The 21,551-nt window shown below is 35.3% G+C and overlaps 1 protein-coding gene across 3 annotated transcripts in view; it reads right to left on the reverse strand.

Moving 5' to 3' along the window:
• Positions 1–21,551, reverse strand: part of SPATA17 (spermatogenesis associated 17) — a 187,976-nt gene that overhangs the window by 77,823 nt on the left and 88,602 nt on the right. For all 3 annotated transcript variants that reach the window (XM_073221578.1, XM_073221577.1, XM_037014411.2), the window contains one exon: positions 701–904. In XM_073221578.1, the coding sequence (XP_073077679.1) occupies positions 701–904 (204 nt within the window). The remainder of the gene's footprint in view (positions 1–700; positions 905–21,551) is intronic.

Raw genomic sequence — 21,551 nt, forward strand, 5'->3', positions numbered from 1 at the left:
CCTGAGCAGAAACCAAGTGGTAGGAGTTCTGGGTGCCTGGCTGTGTGAACCAAAATCAACCCAATTCTAGCTTGATGCTACCTGGTGGCAGTTATCTTCTCCAGTTTAAATATTGAAGGGAATGACAAAACTGTTGCTCGCTGGGACTTTGAGGAGAGTGACAATTACCACCCAACAGTCCCCACTCTGCCCTTTAGCCCTGAGAAGTCATCTGCCCGTCATGCTCTATTCCAAGCCATTGTGAAGATGTTTTGTCTCTGCTTGAGTATTGCATTGTTTTGGGCCCTAATTCTCCAACTTTTACTTTTTATGTTATTCAAATCTAAATTATGTTTACAATTGTATATAAGATACAGATCATCAGATGAGAGGTTAATTAAATAAATTAAAATATTCTACGTAATATTTTTCTAGCATAATAATTTTCTAACAAGTACTGTTATGACAATGTTTTTACATGAAAAGGCTAGATCATAGCCAAAATTTCTAGTTAACTTCATATTCAAAACAATTAAATGTAGTACCAAAAAAGTATTTCCTTGGTATAGTTTAAGCGTACATTATACTTACTATTTAAAATAGAATCCTGTAAAAAATAATTTTCCCTTCTTGTTACAAAGACAAAACAAAACAGTAACTTTTTTGAAAAAGCAGTAAGAGCAGAATCACTGGAAAAAATCGTATTAGGACTAATGAGTACCTGACATTGTTTCCTATCAATGGGTGGCAGAATTTGACACCGAGGAAAGGAACGCGCACTCGTACAAGCGAGCCAGCTACTCGGGCTGACCGCAGGCTTCTGCTTAACTTTAGGTCTTTGGTGTGTTGAAGGCTTTGCCTTCTGTAATTGCAGCTCCCGCGGATCGGGATCTTTTCTGAATGGTGAATTATACACACCTGGAATCTAAAGAAGAAAACATCATTTTGATTTTTATCTTTGATTTTCACATGAAATAAAGGGAAGGTAAAACTTTACCATACTTTTTTTTATATGTTTTAATAGTATTTTAAACTACCACTCATGTTCTTAACTGGAGGAAGATTTCAGGTTCATCTAAGGAGATTACAAAATGCTTGGACTTCGTCTCCACTCCAGACCAACAATTTCAAAATTATTCATGGTGGAAGGCTAAACATGTTAAAAACTAGTAAGCTATAGCTTCAATCTGCCACACATGGCATTTTTATATATGTGTACTTAAGACAAGAATAACAGGAAGACCTTATGTCATTTATTTTGCTTTCTGACCACTACCTATATATATATATATATATATATATATATATATATATATATATATATATATATATATATGTATATTTTAACCATATCTATAAGTCATACATTTACTCACACAAAATGATACATACTAAATTCAATTAAAATACATTTCTACCTATATCTGATTTAAATTGAAAAGAGAATGCACATGAGGTCTCTGTATAGGTTGCAAACTATAATTTTAGAAAGCATATATGTGCATATATATTATGTATCATTCAAAACAACTTACTGTATTACTGAGTTGTATTTATGTGCTATACTTATGTACTGTCACATTACCTTTGCTGTTCTACCATTGACCTTGTCACACACTGTAGCAAAAGAGTCGACGAAGCACAGTGCCTGCTATGCAATAGAGGGTCAACAGATGTATGTATGGCAAATATTAAATTCAAGTTTAGCAGATGTCAATTTTCTGAAAATTCAACAGTGTTTGAGGACACAAACTGCAAAGAACAGTACTTTAATACTCCTTTCATATACACAAATGCATATTCATAAGGAATAAATTACATTTCAAAAGATAGTAGGACTCGTTTGGTTGCTCTATGGACACTCTAGACTAACATAAAGAATACGCATTAAGCCCATCTATTTTTCCTAAAAATGTGCTTTTCCCTTCTGTTACCATCATACCCATAAGTATTCCTGCTTACTATATTTACATCATGGAATCAGCAGGTCCATGGCATTATGATTAACTCTGATAGTTGTCCTTGAAAAATTATCCTAGAAAATTATATATTTCTAGCCTAACACTTCAATAAATGCTAACTTCCATCTGGATACCAACTCAGGCTACATTCAGTTTATTATCACTAATGCTCCCTTAATAGCCTGGGGATAACTTTACCACAATACTTACCACACTGCTTCCTAACTATCTTTGTGTGTGTCAGTCTTCCCCAAGCAAACAGCTGGAACACAAGGACTTTGTTTAAGTATTTTTTGCATCTCCAGGGCCTAGCAGAGTACTTGGCACATAGGAGACACTGAAAAAAATGAATGTTAAATGCTTATCTAGAATAACAATGTATCATTCAGGAAGTCCCATTAAATCTGTATTTTACTCTTGTTTTCCAAAGCCACATAAATATCCTAATAAAAATTTTGAGGTTTATTTCAAAATCTTAATAACTTCTTTCAGAAAATTATAGATTTACCTTTTTTATCTTTCTAAGTATGTGACTTTCAATTTGCTTTTGAACACAATTTATTAGAATTAAATTATCACAGACCAACTTGAGTCACCTTCAACTTAAATTTTCCTATGTTATAATTGAGGACTGAATATTATTAGATAAAGTAAAGTCAGTGTATATTTACATATTTTGAAAGTATTTTTGAACTGGCATTTCTGTGAGATTTTTTTCCTATGCAATTTATACAAGAAAAAAGTGTTGAGAATGTTACAGGCAATTGTTGAAAGATTTTAAATGTCATGTTAACACTCTCTCATTATAACAATAAATACAGAACAAGGTGGACATATAAACAGATAGTTTAATTAATGCTAATGTAAGAAAATATATACACACATATATTCAAAATAATTTCCAGTAAATAGTAATTTTTAAGTGGGCAATAATTTTTAAGATGATTTTTATGGGGATTTTCTACAATGAGAATGTATCAATTATAATGAGAAAAAACAGTGAATATTATATTAAAAAGAGTATTCTGACATAAAATATAACTAAATCTACATAGTCTATGAAAGAGATATATGAGTATTCTGTCTAGTGATGGCATAATTAACTGAAATCTTAGTTTTTCATTTCTACAACCTTACAGATTAAAATAGTAAAATAAAATTTAATGAAATTATACCTTATAATTTAAAAATATCTATCTACCTGAATAACTGCTACCAGCCATTAAATTTACCCCCATTAGAAATCGTCTTTGATCTCCTTCCGTATTTGCATGCACATGTATACATAGGCTAGATGGGAAATGCAAATAGATCGGTAGACATGATAGCTTTCTTAAATTATATTTTGCAACCTATATGGAAACCTCCTCATGTGTATTCTCTTTGCAATTTAAATCAAATATAGATAGAAAATATATTTTAATTGAATTTAAAATGTACCATTTAAAATCTTCAAGGTGTATTTTAGAAATTAATTTAATACATTTGCTAACTCACATCATGAAAACAGTCCAGTCTCCCCAATCCCTACAGCAAGCAAATACCCTATTTATTTATATTGACACAGTATTCATTTAATTATTTCTTTAAGTAAATAAAATAACCTTAACTAACTATTGGCTCAATTGTTATAGTTCATTATTTGTTAGCCACTTGTGAATAATGGTTTTTTGATTTTAAAATATTTTTATTTAATAAAATATTTAATAAAAATTAATACTATGAGTCACAAAAGGCAAAGTTAATCCTAAGGGACTATGACATATTTTTCAGTTTTCCCATTTTTCACAACTTAGAAGGGCTACTGCCAAGCTAGCTTTTGGGACTTCATTTTCAGTAATAATTTTCTAGAGTGACCAACACTATGGGGAAATCTGTGCTAACTGTTTAAAAAAAAAAAAGCCTACAACTGAGTTATTTGCAGTACTGTCATGCTAACATTCAACTCAATAAGACCCAAGAAATCTCAGGAGAGGACTCTGCTAATAGCTTCTCACTGACCTCCTTGCATCAGACCCTGCTGCTGACTGGTGGCCCAGTGGTGAATACGGCAAATGAGGTGTGAAAGTACTGATTTTTTTTAAAGGCTATGATTCTGACTCGTCAAAAGGGGGGAAAAAAAGGCAATGAGTTATATAATAGATATGTATTTTTCTTGAATTTCCCCATTCAGGCCCTCCACCATGGGAACTTAAGCATGACCTGGAATATTAATTATGTCGGGTTGAGCAACGAGCAAATGTACCATTTGTTACCCAGTCACCCTTAGCATTACATTAATATTTTGAACCATTCTGTATTTCTAACAGTCTGTCAGTTGGCTCTTTTCTTCTCGGTTTTTATTCTTTTACTTAAGTATTGTATGGGAAAGTACTTCAAAATGCAATTGAATTGAAAACCAATGGTTGTACTTGCTATATTTGGAGCATTAACTGTTTTATTTCACGAAGAACGTTTTTTATGGACATTTTCTACTCATACACTGACCTTTATTTTGTAACTGCCCAGGGGAAGTAATACTCTTAATTTTTTTCTCTCCTCTTTGTAATTAAGCGTTACTTTTAAAACAAGTTTCTGTAAAATAAAAAGGATTTGAAACGGGATTGTGTACACCTATAATTCCCAAGGTGCAATTACTACTGCTACAATTTCATACCTTACCAGGTAAGAAATAATAATTTCTCATGGTTTCAAAGAAACTGCTTATTCCAGGAATGAAGAACTATTAAGTACACAGGGTAGATGGGAGAGTTCAAGTTTTACTTTTGTAAATTACAATTACACAGCAAACAGGAGTCGCTGATTGCCACTAAAAGGAACAAAATTAAAAAATATTTTCTTGCCCCATGATTCAGACTTTGTGAATACAGTGAGAGATAAACAGTTCTAAAAGAAGGGCTACCTCAAATAGGTTTGGGCTCTACATTTTAATTAAAAAATGCTTAAAAAAAGATAAGATACCATGCAAGCACAGAAAAGTAGTAAGACCTCTAATAACTGGAAGAGTGAAAGTGGGCCAGAGACCTGTGAATGAAATATTTGCTGGGGTAGGGACTGCTGAATCAACATTGACCAACACACTTCATCATAATTACCAGGACATACTAGTGCCAGGGGATTTATAAAAATCCCACTCAGCAAATAATTGCCCTGCTGTTAGGAGATAGTCAGAGTGTTAACACACTGTCACAGTCCAGTGTTTAGTAAGATATTCTACATTCAATTACTCTTGCTGAGAACTAAAAGGAAACATGGTCATTTCTCAGCTAAAGCAGTTACGCTCACATGCATCTCGGACAATAGTCTTGTTAACCCTCAGATACAGCGCCCTAGAAGGAATCAGAATTTCAAGGAAACATTAGGGGTTTACAGAGATTTAGTGTAGAACTTCTCTATGTAAAGCTAGATTTTTTTAAGAACTATTACTGACTACACATGCTTTTTCTCTTCTTTGACTTAAAAAAATCGAGTTTTTAAATGTTTTGAGTCAAATTAAAGGGTGGGGTCACATTAAATGAAGACTGCCAAATGTAGCTGGCTTCATGAGATTAACAATTTTTATAAATCATTTTGATATCCTAATAATTATTAACCTATGTACTAAAATGAAGAAATGTAAGTAAGAAAGCATTATCTGCATACTAATTCAGTTCAATAAATATTGAGCATCTACTAACTTAAAAACACTTTGCTGGATCTAAGATGGATACAGAGATGAGTATAAGAAGTGATCACTTGCACCAAGCTGCTCTGAGTGGTGGGGGAGGGAAGGGTTAGGGGAATGATTTTATGACCAACAGCAGCATAAGCAGCCTGTAAACTGCCCTCTAATAATTATTGTAAAACAGGTATACACCAAAGGCTATGGTAAAGGTAGACAATCCTTTAGAATCTTTGTGGAAAAAGCATCTGAATTTGTTTTAATGATGCATAGAATTTTGGCAATTAAAAAAAAAGAAGAAAGGCATTTCACGTTAAAGAAACAATAAAAATAAAGACATTTGTGGGAAAATGTAAGGCCGCTGGCGAGTGAACATCGCACTCGCCAGTTTAAGCATGAGCCTATAATCAGAGATGAGTTTGTAAAGATAAATTGGGGCCGAACCATAGAAGGCTGCAAGATGCACTTAATTCCACATAAAATGGGAATCTCTTGATTTTCACATTGTACATAAGAAGGTAAAAGCAGGAGAAAACCGGAAGTGGGGCCTACTGGTGGGGGGAACCTTCCAAAACAGATACCATGGAAACACAGGTGAAAATGCAGTTTTAAGTGATGGAGCAAGCATCAGAACCATACTCAGATATGACAGGGGTATTGGAATTATCATACCAGGAATTTAAAACTATGATTAATTCCTTAAGGGATCCAATGGATAGAGTAGACAGCATGCAAGAACAGATGGGTAATGTAAGCCGAGAGCTGGAAATTCTGAGGAGGAATCAAAAAGAAATGCCAGGGATCAAAAACATCGTAACAAAAGCAAAGTATGCCTTTGATGGGTTAATTTGTAGACCGGACGTGGCTCTTCATCTGCTCTGTGCGGAAGCCCTCTTACCCTCTATAGGGAAGCTGGAATAATAATTAAAAATAAAATAATGGTTTTAGTCCCTAAAAGACTACATAAATGGATTCTCAGTGCACCTAAGAAATTCTCAACAAAGTCCTTTTTTCTGGTCCAAACTCATTAAGATCCACTCTCCCCCACATCCCCCCACCACTCTCCACATGGCTTTCTTTCATTTCCTTCAAACATGTCAGGCTCTTCCATGACTCAAATTCACCAAAAAATATTTTTTCTGTTTATATGCCTGGCCAAATTATCCTCATCCTTTATAATTCACATTAAAAATCACTTCTTTAGAAAGACCTTTCATGACCCCCATACACATTGTCCTGTTACATTCTTTCTTTCAAAGTTCCCTGTTCATTTTCTTCCTGGCACTTACAACTCTTAATTATACTCATTTGTGACTACTTGTATTTTAAGGTCCGTCTCCTCAACTAGAATTTAAGGTGCATCAGGGCAAGAACAGTGCCCATTCTCTTGACCATTATGTACTTAAGTTTGTGGTTCTCAACTTTCGGTGTACACCATAGTTATTTGGGCAACTTGAAAAATACTGATGTCCAAGTTCCACCCTAAACCCACTCTATCAGTATCTCTGAAGCATGTGTCTGGGCATTAATTTAGTTCAGTTTTGTTTTTTTAAAGTTGATGTGCAGCCAGAGTTGAGAACCCTGACTTATTGCCTATCTTACTACCTGGCTCAGAGTAGAAAATCAGTTCATGTTTACCTGAATAAATGATGTAAGACCAAAAGTCTGCAAAGGAGGTGCAGATTGCTTATTCAGATGTCAGAAGGAAGAACAGTGGAAATAGAAGAATGGCTTGGACAGGAAGCCCTCTATAGATACAGAATCAGAAAACACTGAGAATAGGTTTATTAAGAATATAAGGGAAAGTGAAATTACAGAAAATCTTGAGTTTAGAACTCAGGCAGAAAAGGTAGGAAAAAAGAGCAGTTATTGAGTTATACACTGCTCTCTGGTTTGGAGTTATTAGAACTGAGCTTCCCACAATCATTCAGACTGACAGGTCCAGTGCGTAGGATTAACAATGAGTCTGAAGTTAGGAAAGAGGTCATAGCTAGCGACTGGAGTGTTTTCCAAATAAAAACAGCTGAAGGTGCGAGAATGGATGGGGTCACCGAGGGAGACAATGTAGGGAAAGTGGGAAAAGCCTTAGGAGTGCATATATAAAAAATAAGTGGGAGAAGAAAAGCCAGTGAAGGACACTCCAAAGAGCAAACAGCTAGGGAGAAAAACAGGTCACGCAGGAGAAGACGCTTTCCTGAAGGAGGTCACGGTGTCAGATGCGGGGGGGGAGGACCAGCACGAGGACGGGCAAGCACGGCTGCAGTGGTCATTAGAAGGGGGCGAGCGACCTGTGCAGGGGCAGCTTCTGTTCTTGTGGCAGAAATCACATCGCAATCCACTGAATGTCGGCAAAGAAAAAGAAACAGAGGCTCACTTGAGTCTTCCAAAATACAGTAATATTATGATGACTCAGACAATCTTGGGACTAAAAGATTACCTTTTTTTTGTTTGTTTGTTTCTTCCCAGTCAGGATTTCCTTTTAACCATAATGCATTTTGAGCAACTTCCTGAGAAAGATTCCACGAAAAAGACTATCTGGGAAATCTTCCCCTCTGAACACTTCCTTTATCTCTGTATCTGGAAATGTCAAACCACTGTTCTACCGATCCCTGCAAGACCTGGATGAAGGCTGCCTGTTTCCGGGCCCAGGTGACTTCTCCGGGCCTGCTGCCCCTTTACCCACAGGGAACCCCGCCACCTCGCCCACACTTGATTCACCTCCTCCTCTCTCTGCTGCCTTGGCACTCTCCATATCTGGCTTCGACTCCTGCTTTTCCATTTGCATCACAGCCTTGATAGCTTATAAATAACTATAAAGCACTGAAATTAATGTTGATGTGGATATACACCCATACTGAGAAGGCTGTTCTGGGGGGTCAGGATGCCTGGTATTTGAGTAATACCGTGAACGAAGAGTAAGGATTTGTCTGGGGTGAAAGGGAAAGGAAGGCACTCCCAGAAAACAGCAGGAACAACAAGATCTGCAAAAGAACGGAAACTTCAAATAACTTTGTTATTAACGAATGATAGCCCCACGTGGAATAAAAGCAAACAAGGCAACACAAGAATAATTGAAGACGACTCAGAAGAAATGACCAAAGAGTGGGAGAAAAAGCTGACCTCAGTGGCACCGAGGCCAAAGGAAGTTTCGAGATCACAGGAGGGATGAGCACAAATCTCCCGGAAGTTCCATGGATCTATAATTGGCGGATTCCTGGGTGACCTTACCAAGACTTATTTTCAGTAGAGCAATGGAAGCAGACACCCAATTTCACGATAATTTGAAAACTCCCTATTATGACTCCTCTAAAGCCCAATTTCTACACATTCTCAGCTGGCTTTTTATGAAGGCTGCATGCCCTAAGAAAAATAGAAAGAAAAAAATAGTGATGCATGTTTTTATGACTGCCACCCCCTAGAAACCTTTCATTGTACATCTTTTTTTTTTTGTCCCTCTGAAAATGTGTTTTTTCTTGGTTAGATCTTCTACAGATAAAATGATTTGAAAATGATTACAGGGTTTGGGTTTAAAAGATGACTTCCAAGACAAGTAGTTGCTTAAAAGATACTTAGCATTCTAGGAACAGGCAAGTGAATGAAAATTTTCTTTTGTCAAAGAAAATGTACCAATAGAATGTTGCATTTGTTGAACTTTATTCCCAGGACTCTGGAAGCAGCTGATTTCCCAAGGGTCTTTGAAGAAGGTATTTTTTAAGAGAACAGGAGGAAGCCGTTTTAAGTTTTATTAAAGTGTGGGACTGATGGCCTGCCCCCTGAGGGAAGGCTTGGTGCCTTAATCTGGTTGGACACAATCTTGCGTCCAGATCTTAAAGACCACCTTGGAGCTTAAAGACCATTTTGGGATCCCGTGCTTTCACACAGTCTTCTGTAGACCTGTGGCTTCCTGTATGGAAATTGTTAATTAATACCTATTAGGTACAGATTATGTCTGTCATTTTGTGATAACAGAGCTGAGTGATTAGGATTTTTTCATTTTTCTGTATGTTATCTTTCAATAAAAATGCTATCTTTTTTAGATTATCTTTTGCTTTCTTATTTTGCTCTGATCTCCTTGATGCTAGAGACCCCAGAAAATTCTACTGTGCTTCACAACCTGGTTCTTTTATCACCACTCAAAATGTAAACCCCGCTGATGGGAACACAAGTTGGCTATAAAATAATTAGAGGGAAAGTAATTTGATCACAAGAAGTTGTCAATAAAATATTTTGATTAAAAAAAACTGATTAATATATAAATAATAATCTGGTCTCTGGCTTCTTTGGTGTACTACTGGTTTTTTTTTACAAGTTTTTCCATGTTTTTTTCATTTGAAGAAATAGTACCTCCCCTGTAGTTTTTAATCCACAACTCACTTTTAGTCTATTATTTCATCACTTGCACTAACTGAAATAAGGAATAGGCAAAGCAACTTAAATTTCTCTGAAATAGGACACCATTGGATCAAGCAACTATTTATTTGCTTTTTGGTCAAAGTCAAACTGCTTATGCCCAAATAATTTTCTGCCAAGTTAATCACAGCTCTCCTTTATATTCTTTGGTATACTCATCCTTAACTACACTATTACTTTCCTCCGCACTTCTGATTCTTGGCTTATAATCCTTTGAACCTTGCCATGTAAAAGCCCTCTCCTATCTTTGCTAAACAACTTCCCTATGTGTCCAATTTTTCAATAAATACACTCAACCTTTTCCATTTTAATTGAAGCTTCCCCCTCCTCTAAAACACCACTTCCCTCGCAGCCCTACTGGGCAGAGTGCATTCTCTCATTTCCCCAAGGTTGTTTTCAAACCAGTACTCATCTATCTTCTTGCAATCTGAATATCTCTTTTGTCCCTGCGGTTATCATACACCTTGCTGGTCATTCTCCCATATTCAGGATAGCCTTTGGCACTAGGTCACTTTCTACTATGTGTTCTTGGATAACTGTAGGTGATTTCATGCGCAGTGGGTGACCCATCCCAATAGTAGGGCTTCACAGTTGTTGGACTCCTTCATCTTCATTGACGGTCACCTTCACCTGTGTACAATGTTAGCCATGACCCATACATCCCCACCATCAGAACTACTCGTATTAATAACTCAACAATTTTAAACACCAATATCTCACTCTGTTACCATAACATTCTAGTCTACTGTTTTTCTTACATTCTTATTCTTGTTAACCATAAGATTTATCACCTAAAGATTTCAGGTCTTTTCAAGTTTTAATTGATCCCTCAAGTTTTTCCTAAACTATCATCTCATTTTGCCCTAACTTTTTACCTACTCACCTGAGTCACATGGTTGATTATCTTAATTACTGAAGTTCCTAACATCCACTGTCCTGCCATATCCACCTGGTCATATCCCAAACCAGAATCCATTCAACCATGCAGCACTGCTTAATGGTTAATTAATTAAATTTAAATTTCCAACTTCACCTCTTATTTCCTGTGTGATCTTAACTTGCATTACTTAACCTCACTGTATCGTGGTTCTCTCCTCTGAAACAATGGAACCACCTCAATAGTTCGATAAAGATTAAATTTGTCAATACAGCTAAAACACTCTGAACAGTGCCAACATAAAGTATTCAATATAACGCTAATTCTTTTAAAGATGCCCTATCATGTAGTTATTGTGAATGTGGGCTCTGGAACTAGACCGTCGTGTACTAACACTGACCTTGGGCTCCTTACTTAATCTCTCTGTGACTCATCCACAAACCGAGAGAGTAACAGTTCACCGGCCAGGGTGGTATATGAGCACTAAAGAGGCAATTAAATGTAAAGCAGTTAGAAGAGTGCTTGGCTCATAGTAAGCATTCAGTAAATGCTAGCTATTGCTGCTATTATTATTCTGCACACCTACAAGCTCACGCTGCTGATAACTGCTTGAACAAATCATATAACCAGGCAAACTGGAGACATTACATATTTTTGGACTTCAAACCTAACTGGGACTGCAGTGCCCCTAAACAACCCTCCCCCTCTGATTCTTCTCAGGATTGTTTTGGAAGATCAACCGGGATATGAGGTCCTCATGCAAAAATTATTTCAACCTCCAATCTTCTCTACAGAGGTATCCATATATGATCCTACAGTATTAATTCCTTCCTAACTTAGAAGTTAAGGTCTCCTTCCACCTGTTTAAACCTACAACTTTATGCTCTTTGTCACATCTCTCCCACCTTTTCTGAGTCCGTGACTATTTATTTAATCTCTTTGGTATTTTCAAGTTTTCTCTCACAAGTAGCTCTTTTGTGAACATGTACAAGTTCCCGCCATTCCAAAAACTCTCCTCTAACCATGCTTTCTTGTGAAGCTTACAAATCTAATTATTGAAAGCACATATTTCTCATTCCTTACGTTTTTGCTGCCCTTCAAAATATGAAGGAAGGAACAAACTCTCGATTTGGTGCATTAGGAAAAGCTTCTCTGTTAACCCCGTCCTCCCACCTCTTGAGAGTCAGTCTGCCTATGGGAAGCATATAGTCTTTGTTCCCACTTGCTCTAGGATTCACCAGGATAGGCTTTGTTTTCCTGCTTTGTCTATGACTGGGAGGTATATTTATTTTGGAATTAAGAAGAAAGCTCATTATTGCCTCAGATGTAAACTTCCAGTCCAGCTTTCATTATTAATAAAACTAACACTTTTGATCTCCATCTATCTGTCTTTTCTTTCTCTCACTTTATTTTGACCTCAGGCAGGGAAAAGGGGTTTATGTATTGGGCTCTTTAGCACGCTGTCCTTTTTCAGCCAGGTTTCCACCCTATTCCATTATAGTGCTCTGGCAAAAACCAGCCTCACTTCTGCCATTCACTATTCTGATATCTTGAATGGTGCTGAACATACCAATAAATAGAGCTTCAGTTTTGTCATTTGGTACATTACAAATCCAGTTCTTCCACTGACATGAGTATTCATTAATTGAAAGAAACTTCCTAACTAGATCAAGAGTGAGATGTGAAAGACACTGGTATTTCTATATGTATCTTTTCATCTCAATATGATCATAAGACAATGCGTAATGGTGTTGAATAAGATGTTTGCTGCTTCGGAATTACAGCTGATGCCTCCAAGACAAAAATACGTATTAGATGATAAAAGTCCCCAGTCTTAATCTCCTCTTCATGGCTGCTTTCCTAACGACCCAAACACATTGCGTGATAGCGATCCAGAAGTGCCACAGAGGGTCACTCGCCTTCCTGGAAGAGGGGCCCGCGTCTTGGACTTAGGTCTCCCAGGTCCTGATGTTGAAAGGAATAGAGAAGTTAATTCCCAAAAGGCATCAAAAGCTAATAATATTGAATATATTGTCTAGTAGTTACTTTCAAATAAATAGAAATTTAAAGATATGGTTTCAGTCACCATCCAGGGAAATATTCCTGAGCTGGGACCTTTTTCAGCCCCCTTCAAATCACACCAAAAGAGAACAGTATGGTTTTGAAAACTAGATCTGAGATCAAATTTCATGTCCACCCTTGCTAGCATAAACCTGGTTTAATTTGGGATATAAAGAGGCTTTTTTTTTTAAATGTTAGCTTCCCTTTTGCCTTTTCTTTGTATATAAGTATTGCCCTTAAAAGAAAATGTATTGGCATCAGTTACTAAAATACTTACAACTGTCTAATTGTTTTATTCACAGTTTTATTTAATTCAAAGAAGAAATAGTGAATTATTGGGATTGAAATAAAAGCTAACATTCTTGTTTTGAATGCAAAAGTATTGTAAATCAGAATTTAGACATGTATTAGAAATATCATGACTTTGATATTAGAAATTGAGATATTAAAATGACATACCTACTCTCCTTTTTTAATTTACCTGCATTAGAAGGAAGTAGATGTAACCATAACACGAATGGTAAATTTTATATTAAGAACTTGGAGGGTAGAAGCAATACTCTTCTTTACAGAGTCAGGGAAGACTCAAAAACAGTGTTAGCGTTTGGATAATTGCTGACAGAGAAGTTGATTTTAGTATGGATATATAAATAAAAATACAAGTAAAATAAATTGAATCATTTTAATGATGTGAGTTCAAGAGTACTACAGATGGTCATAAATTAACGTATAGAGAGAATAAATATAAATAACTAATGTGAATACAACACAATTACATTATCTTAATGATTCCATTTATTTCAATGAGAAAGTAGAATGAAATTATAGGCATAGGTATATATACATGTATTAATTTAAAAGTAAATGGAGAACAAAGTTGAATAATTCTAAGAGAAAAAACTTTGAAATTCAACTCAATGAGGGGACTAATAAACTCAACAGTAATGCTTGATATTATATAAGCACCTTGGAGACATAACTTTTCTCAAGCTAAGAAACATTATATCCCTTCAGCAGAACATTCTTTTCTGTATAATAATAGTTGTTGAGACAAGCAGCTTATTTATTTTAGGCCCGCCCAAGAGATATGAATAGATTAAGATTTTAAGATAAACTATTTTCCTCTCCTCTCTTCTCCACATCTTCCTTTCATTTTCCCATCTTTTATTGTACTGTGTGCTGTGATGCTCTGTGGATGACGTGACTTATTTCTGAGTGAAATACTTCCAACTATCAAATGATACGGTAGAAAGAAACACCAATTAACAAGACTATTAGTTCAGCAGGAAACCTGCCACTTTACACTAAAACACTTAAAATCATGTTTGTTACACCAAAATGAAACAAATTTCATTTTTAAAAAATTAACCATTGCACTTCCTCTTTGGTCCTGTTTCTTTTGTAACTGTAAATAAATATATAAAATGTTGAGTGAGCTTTCTATGTCTTTTAAAATAGTTACCTACTTTATGCTGCATAAATCTTAAGGTCATAAATCATGTTCTGTGTTGGATTTTAATTTAAATTCAAAAGTTAAGAAATACTTGTGTTCTTAATGTTGACCCTACTGATCAAATAGCTACATTAGCCAATGTTTAAGTACCTTAACTATTGACTTAGTTAAGAGTTCATTTTAACATTACACTTGGAAGTATAGTTTCTCTCCCTATGTTCCTCCTTTTAATATGAAGGGTACAGAACAAGGGCTGGTCAAGGAGGTACAGAGGAAAATAACAGGAGGAAGAAAAAGAAGAGTAGAAAGAAGATGCATTAAACCAAAGCCTGAGATTTTAAAATTTGGCCATCATACTCAGTTGAAAGACTTCTGAGGTTTTCCAATCCCGAAGAGTGAATTAAATATCAAGGATATTAGGGAGAGCAGGGTTTTTCTCTATAAAGTTATTCTTCTGATCTTGCAGAGGAGCTGTGATCAATCATGAGTTGACCACCTCTTCACTGCTTATCAGTTATAACATCATCTAACTTAAAACTGGCCTCAATCCCAAATATTTCTGAAGTATCATGAAAATAGAAAAGTACTCCTAATAGTAGGAATAAATCTTTAAATCTATGAAACTATTATAGAACTGATTATTTTATCAGATGTAGACAGAACAATGGTATAATTTCTTGCATTTCTAAGTTTTGAATCTCATTAGAGTATAAATATAATTGGTGATATCAAAAGGAACCACCAAATACTTAGTCATTTTAATGAAAAACTGGTAGATTTGATTGTAATTGACTTATCAACATTAATTTTATACAAAACCAATAGAAATAAGCATATACTAGTTAACTGTCAATTACCTGTGTAAAATGTTTATATACAATGCAATTTAAAATGTGGTGTGCTAGGCCCCTATGTTTATTGCAGCACTATTTACAATAGCCCAGACAAGGAAGCAACCTAAATGTCCATCAGTAGATGAATGGATAAAGAAGATGTGATACATATACACAATGGAATATTATTCAGTCATAAGAAGAAGAAAACAGATCCTACCATTTGCAACAACATGGATGGAGCTAGAGGGTATTATGCTCAGTGAAATAGCCAGGTGGAGAAAGACAAGTATGAAATGATTTCACTCATCTGTGGAGTATAAGAACAAAGAAAAAACTGAAGGAACAAAACAGCAGTAGACTCACAGAATCCAAGAATGGACTAACAGTTAATAAAGGAAAAGGGGTGGGGGGTGTGTTGGGAGGGAGGGAGAAGGGGATTAAGGAGTGTTATGATTAGCACACATAATATAGGGGGGGCACAGGGAAGGCAGTATAGCACAGAGCAGACAAGTAGTTATTCTATAGCATCTTACTATGCTGATGGACAGTGACTAATGGGGTGTGTCGGGGGGACGTGATAATATGGGTGAATGTAGTAACCACAATTTTGCTCATGTGAAACCTGAGCTTAAGACTGTATATCAATGATATATTAATAAAAATAAAAAAATATGGTGTGCTAGCGTATAAAGGTAAATGGAAGAACATTTTACATTGAGGTGGGAAAAGAGAACTACTTTTGTTTCTCAGTTTGCTCCAATTCTTTCCTGACTTTTGAATTTTCTTGGTAGACTGTATTTGAAATTCTATACAAGTCTGCAGGTGTGGTGTTATAGATTATTTTTAAATACCTAATAAGAACTCTTTCTACTCTATAATGATAGTCCAATACATGAAAAATTTATGTAATCTACTGGATAGAAATAAAGTGACCCTGAGTTTGATATCCAGAAATAATAAATTAAACAAGAGAGAGAGAGAACAGAAGAAAATCAGTTGCTTCAATTTTAAAGAGAGGGTTTATTTAAATGTCTGAATGCTGGATTTGATATCTGGTATGCAAATGATATTTGTAGCACATTAAAATAAAATTTAAAACTTATTTGAGCAAGTTTAGCAAGAGCAGCAGGGTTTTGCACACAGTACAAAAATGTAGTTCAACTAGAGGTGAAACAGTGAAATGGATGAAGCTTAACTTTCAGGACCCCTCATTTTCATAGACCACCCTTTTCCAAGACACAGGCTGGGTCCCTGGCAATGTGCTCACTTGGTTGTGTTTAGAAATTTTTGCAAAAGTAAGATATCAGCTGATTCCCCTCTCTGTTTATACTCTGAGTTGTCTTCTATCACATTTGGTTTGGGTGGCACAAGGGTGGCTGTGGGCATTTATGTTCAGAATCAAGTTAGGAAGAAGCCAAGGTAGGTATGCATTTAATTTAGGTTAGGTGGGTATATTTATGTCTGTGTTTGTGTGGGGTTTTTTTTGTTGTTGTTACTTCCAAGTGTATGTAAAATTTGCTAGCAATCCTAATGTAGGAATAACTTTTGGGAATATTCCAAATATTCCTTCACCCACTGTACAGACTCACCAGTCATCATGAATAAACATGCAGGGCCAGAGGCTGCATTGCAAGATGAACATCCCACAGTGTCTGTCTTGGAGGTGTGTAGGAAGTGGAAGACAGGTGGGGTTTGCAGTGTGTACAGACAGAAGCTAGACCACGGGAAATTATCCCATAACTCACATGTGTAAATTCTAAATGAAGAAATTGATTCTCATCATCTCCTATACAAAATGGAAGATGTCCCCTTTCAAAAATATACTCATTAATGCAGCATATGCAAATAGAAATACATCATTTATGAAAAATTTAGATCACTGTTCCTAGAGAAAAGAGTGAATAAACTTTTTCTACTCACTCTAGAAAATCTAACAAAAGTATTGTCAAACAAAGAAGTAGTCAAAGAATATGAAGCCAAAATATGGAGAACAAATATTATAAAGCTGTCATGACGGCAGTGAATAAAAACTACTGTTTTATTTTTTTATTTTCCGTTGCGGTATGTCAGACATTAAAATTTTAAATGTGTTTGAAATGATGTTTTGCTCATTATAAAAAAATTCATCTTTTTGTATTCGTAACTTGGTATACCTTTTTCTTAAAGGTGGATGCAGAAATGGTTTAGGCTTTAGGCCTCAAAGCACTGAAGTCCACCCCAGTCATAGGCGTAGGAGAAGTTTATAATGTGTTCTGCTTAAGAACATGTTTTAAAATAACTTTTAAAATGTAGCATATTGAAAAGGAAAATATGTATAAAAGGAAAGAACTAAGGCATTTTTCTATCTAAGTGGTCTCTCTCTTAATTACTTTTATTTTTGCTCCTGTCAGAATGTTTGCCTCTATTCTGTAGATGAATGGTGGGTACATGACGGCAAGGAGAGAGGAGCAGGAGAGGGATTCATTTGGGGCTACAGAATTTTTTTTAACCACTTCACTCTGTCCCTTCAAAGAGTACTGACAATGGATGATAATTTTATCCCTTTCCTATCCTATGGGATAATAAAAACTATAATGTTAAAGAGGGAGGAAATAAAATGTAAAAGTTTATAGCTAATCCATTCTCCATGCTAGATCAGTCCTTGGCCTTTTCTGAACAGAGACTGCCAATAGTAACAAATTATGTGGCGATTTTGTGATATAGACTGTTCACTTGAGACCAAGAGCAAATGACCAAAATTGAAGGCCTGCCTCTTAACCTACGGATCCAAAGATCTTTATTCATCACATCATTTACTTGAATGAATAAATCTGCCAAGTGTCCACAGAAAAAATGAGTACCAAACAATAGCATTATAGTTGCCAGAAAGAAAACTGCTACTTTATAGAGTATTGTGGGGAAAAATATAATTGAAGTACTTTTGAACTATTCACAAAAGGCACCACGGAAGTCTACATTATGTTCTGGCTTGCTTTACTCTTTCATATGCAGACTCTGGTTTTTCTCTCTCTTTGTAAGTGCACTCACTTCAGAGCCAGTATTTCTTAGAAGTACTAACCCATTTCAGGGAAGGGGTAAAAAAAAAAAGCTCAATGATTGAAGGTAACTTGAAGAGCTGTAAATATCAGAATACTGGCATTTTCAAGGATAACTTGATAGTCATAAACCTAGGATAAAGTTCCTTCCACATAGCGTTTAGTTAGGTGAATCAAATGTAGACCACAGATGCAGAACCACTGGCTCGGGTTTTCACTGTGCCTGCACTGTACTGAGGATGCCCCAACATCATAGATTTTATGTAAATTAATTATGTAACCTTGAGCAAGTGGCTTCACCTTCCAGAGCTGGTTTCTTTAACCTGGTATCCAAAAGGGCTGGAAAGGCCATCTCTAAAGATCTCAGGCTGTTCTACTATGTACCAAAGAGGGGGGCCCTCTGTCAGTGGGAGTTCCTACTGATGATTTTTTCTCCATGAAGATTTTTATATAAACTACTAAGAAGTTAGCAAAAACAAATATAAGATCCTTCATGTAAAACTGAGGAATCTACTCCCCAATCTGTACTTTCAACATTCTCAGTTTTACTGCCAGACCCTCTTCAACTCCCAATGAAGTTTGTCAAACGAAGGGGCGAATAATGTAAGAATTAATAAATCACTGTGTGAGAATGCTGTGCAGTGGAGAAAAAAAACAGGAGCTATCTATAGTGAGGAATGTACTTAGTGATATTAAATAGTAGCGATCCTAAGCAAAATGACAAAATTGACAAGTTTCTCTTGCATGTCCACCTAGGTTTTTTTTCAGTGCCTTAAATACTTTTTATCCACCCCCCCAGATGTCCCATGGAGTTATTACATCCCTTAGCCTCCTCGGATCCCTTTGTCACCAACCTTCTGCCCAATTGGGTCTTCATACTCGAGGCATTGCCTCGGGCTCTGGAAATACATTTTTCCTTTCTTTCATCATAACTTATTCACAGCTATTAATATTCACCAAGCTATACAAGTAAGAACAACTTAACAGCTGTTTTCCTTCTAAAAGGGTTTTAATTTAGTAAGGGACAAGGAATGAATCTTTAATAGTGAAATCAAAGTATTAATGGAAAGTAAGTGAGACCTTACTCTTTTTTTGGGGGGGGTGGCCAACAGGGAAGCTTCTGAATTTCTAGGATATGATAAGCCACAGAATTCACTTACCTGATATGTATAAAGAGACCCTTGTGATGACTTTTTCTATAAAGTCAGACTGTTATCAGGATGTTCATATTGAGGAGCAAAGGAAGATAAGGCTGAATAGGCAGAATATGAAACCAGAATGTGAAGAGTTTTGAATGCTTATGTTGAAAACTAGATTTTCTCCTACAGACAGGGAATCTTTGGAGGCTTATAAAATGCAGAGACATGATATAAAAATGCTATTTTAAAAAAATTTATCTGGTGGTGGTAAACATCCTGGATCAAAAGGCAAAAGACTAAACAAATGGAAAATTATCTTAGAGATTATTAACATTACTCAGAGTTCAGGGAATGTACATGATGGAACTGATTTGAAAAATACCAGGAATGATAAATTGGATGTAGTTGGTGATTTTAGACAGAAAATGAAAAACAGCCAATGATTTTAAAAATTTGGATGGCTAGGAATAGTAAAAGCCAGAAAGCTGAAGCAAAGAGCTATATGAAGGTCTAAAATTAGGCTGTATCAAGCCATGAAGATCATAAGTGTAATATTCAATAAAATGGATATAATGGTACTATTAACAGCTGTAAGTATTAAGGCATAAAACCTTTTGCATGTATGTCATAGAAATACAAAGAGAAAGAGAAAGGGAAAATGCCAACCTAGAAACTAGGAAGGAGCAAAATTAATGTTTTGAAATCCAAGAAGTATTTTTGAGGTAAGGACCAAAGAGGTCTAAAAGTGTACTCAAGAGAGTTAAGACATTCCCCGCATTAGTTTCTCAACCACTGCTGTGGTGGATAATGCCTTATGAGAAGACTTTTCAAAGATACTTTCCAAATACACCACACATACAGACACATCACACACACACACACACACACACCACAGAGGCAGGGGTACACCAAAAGGCTGCCATTCTTCTGCTACTTCATCATCTCAGATTAAAAGTGAGCAATCGCATACTACACATAATATATGTAAAGCATAGAATCTCCCCATTTATGATACTGGGGAGACAAAGTTGAAAACAATAAGTAATTTGGTAGACTTACTATAAGTATTAATATATACATTTTTAAAACTTGTAAGATTTCTCTTATAAACATGTTATCCATATCAATAGGCTGATTGATTTATTTTTGGTATATTAAACTTACTTTTTATAATTCAGATACTTTCCTTCTGTATACAAATATAATTTGATATGATTTTGAAAAAAAAGTGGCTGAAACCATTTGTTTCTATCAAAAAATAATGAAAAATAAAGTATCAATATTAATTGGAGTATGGGGTCTTTTTAAAGAATAAATGACTGAAAATCATTACCTCAGTATCCATAAGAATATTTTCACTACCCACTACAGGAAAAACAGGAAAACATATGAAAATTATTTCCTTAAAATATGTACAAATTTTAATTAAATTTATAATTTTGATTCTAATTTCAACTTGAATATGTATAAAGTTTTGAAAGCCTTAGAAAATAAAAATGAAGTATTTATCATTATACTGCATAATGAGTATATTTTATATTTATCCTTCTATTAGCATATTAAAATAAAAAGCAGTAATATTTTCATTAATCAGAAAACTGTTAATATGTATAATCTATATAATAAACTATATTTCTAAACATTAATTTTTTAAGATGGGGACTTTGAATTTTACATTTGTATCTGTGCCTTTGCTGTTCTCTAGAAGGATTCTTAAAAATGGCAACATTATAGATGCTCTTTCTTTTAATGAATCCAACAATAGGCTTTGCATATATCTACCAGTAGGTGGAGCAGACAACATAATTTATTACCCAAGAACAAGGACAACGGAATGAAAGTCAAGTTTATTTGGAATAAAACAAATCTGCAAATCAGATTTTCATCAAAGGAAATATGTCCTATATGTGTTAGATTTAGTTTGACTGGCTATTGAATCAAAATAAATAACTTTATTAAATAATCAATTCTGCAGAAATATAAATTAAATTTACAATTGGGAGCTATGTTTCCACTTTACTTATTCTAGTCAACTAAAATTAGCTTTCTTTTCAGAAAACTTTTACAGGGACAAAGATTTTTTTGATGTGTTCATTTAATAAGGGCGCTAAACCCAATCCTGTTTTACAGGTGATGGGG

The sequence above is a fragment of the Manis javanica genome, chromosome 14, assembly GCF_040802235.1.
Source record: "Manis javanica isolate MJ-LG chromosome 14, MJ_LKY, whole genome shotgun sequence".
Taxonomy (NCBI): domain Eukaryota; kingdom Metazoa; phylum Chordata; class Mammalia; order Pholidota; family Manidae; genus Manis; species Manis javanica.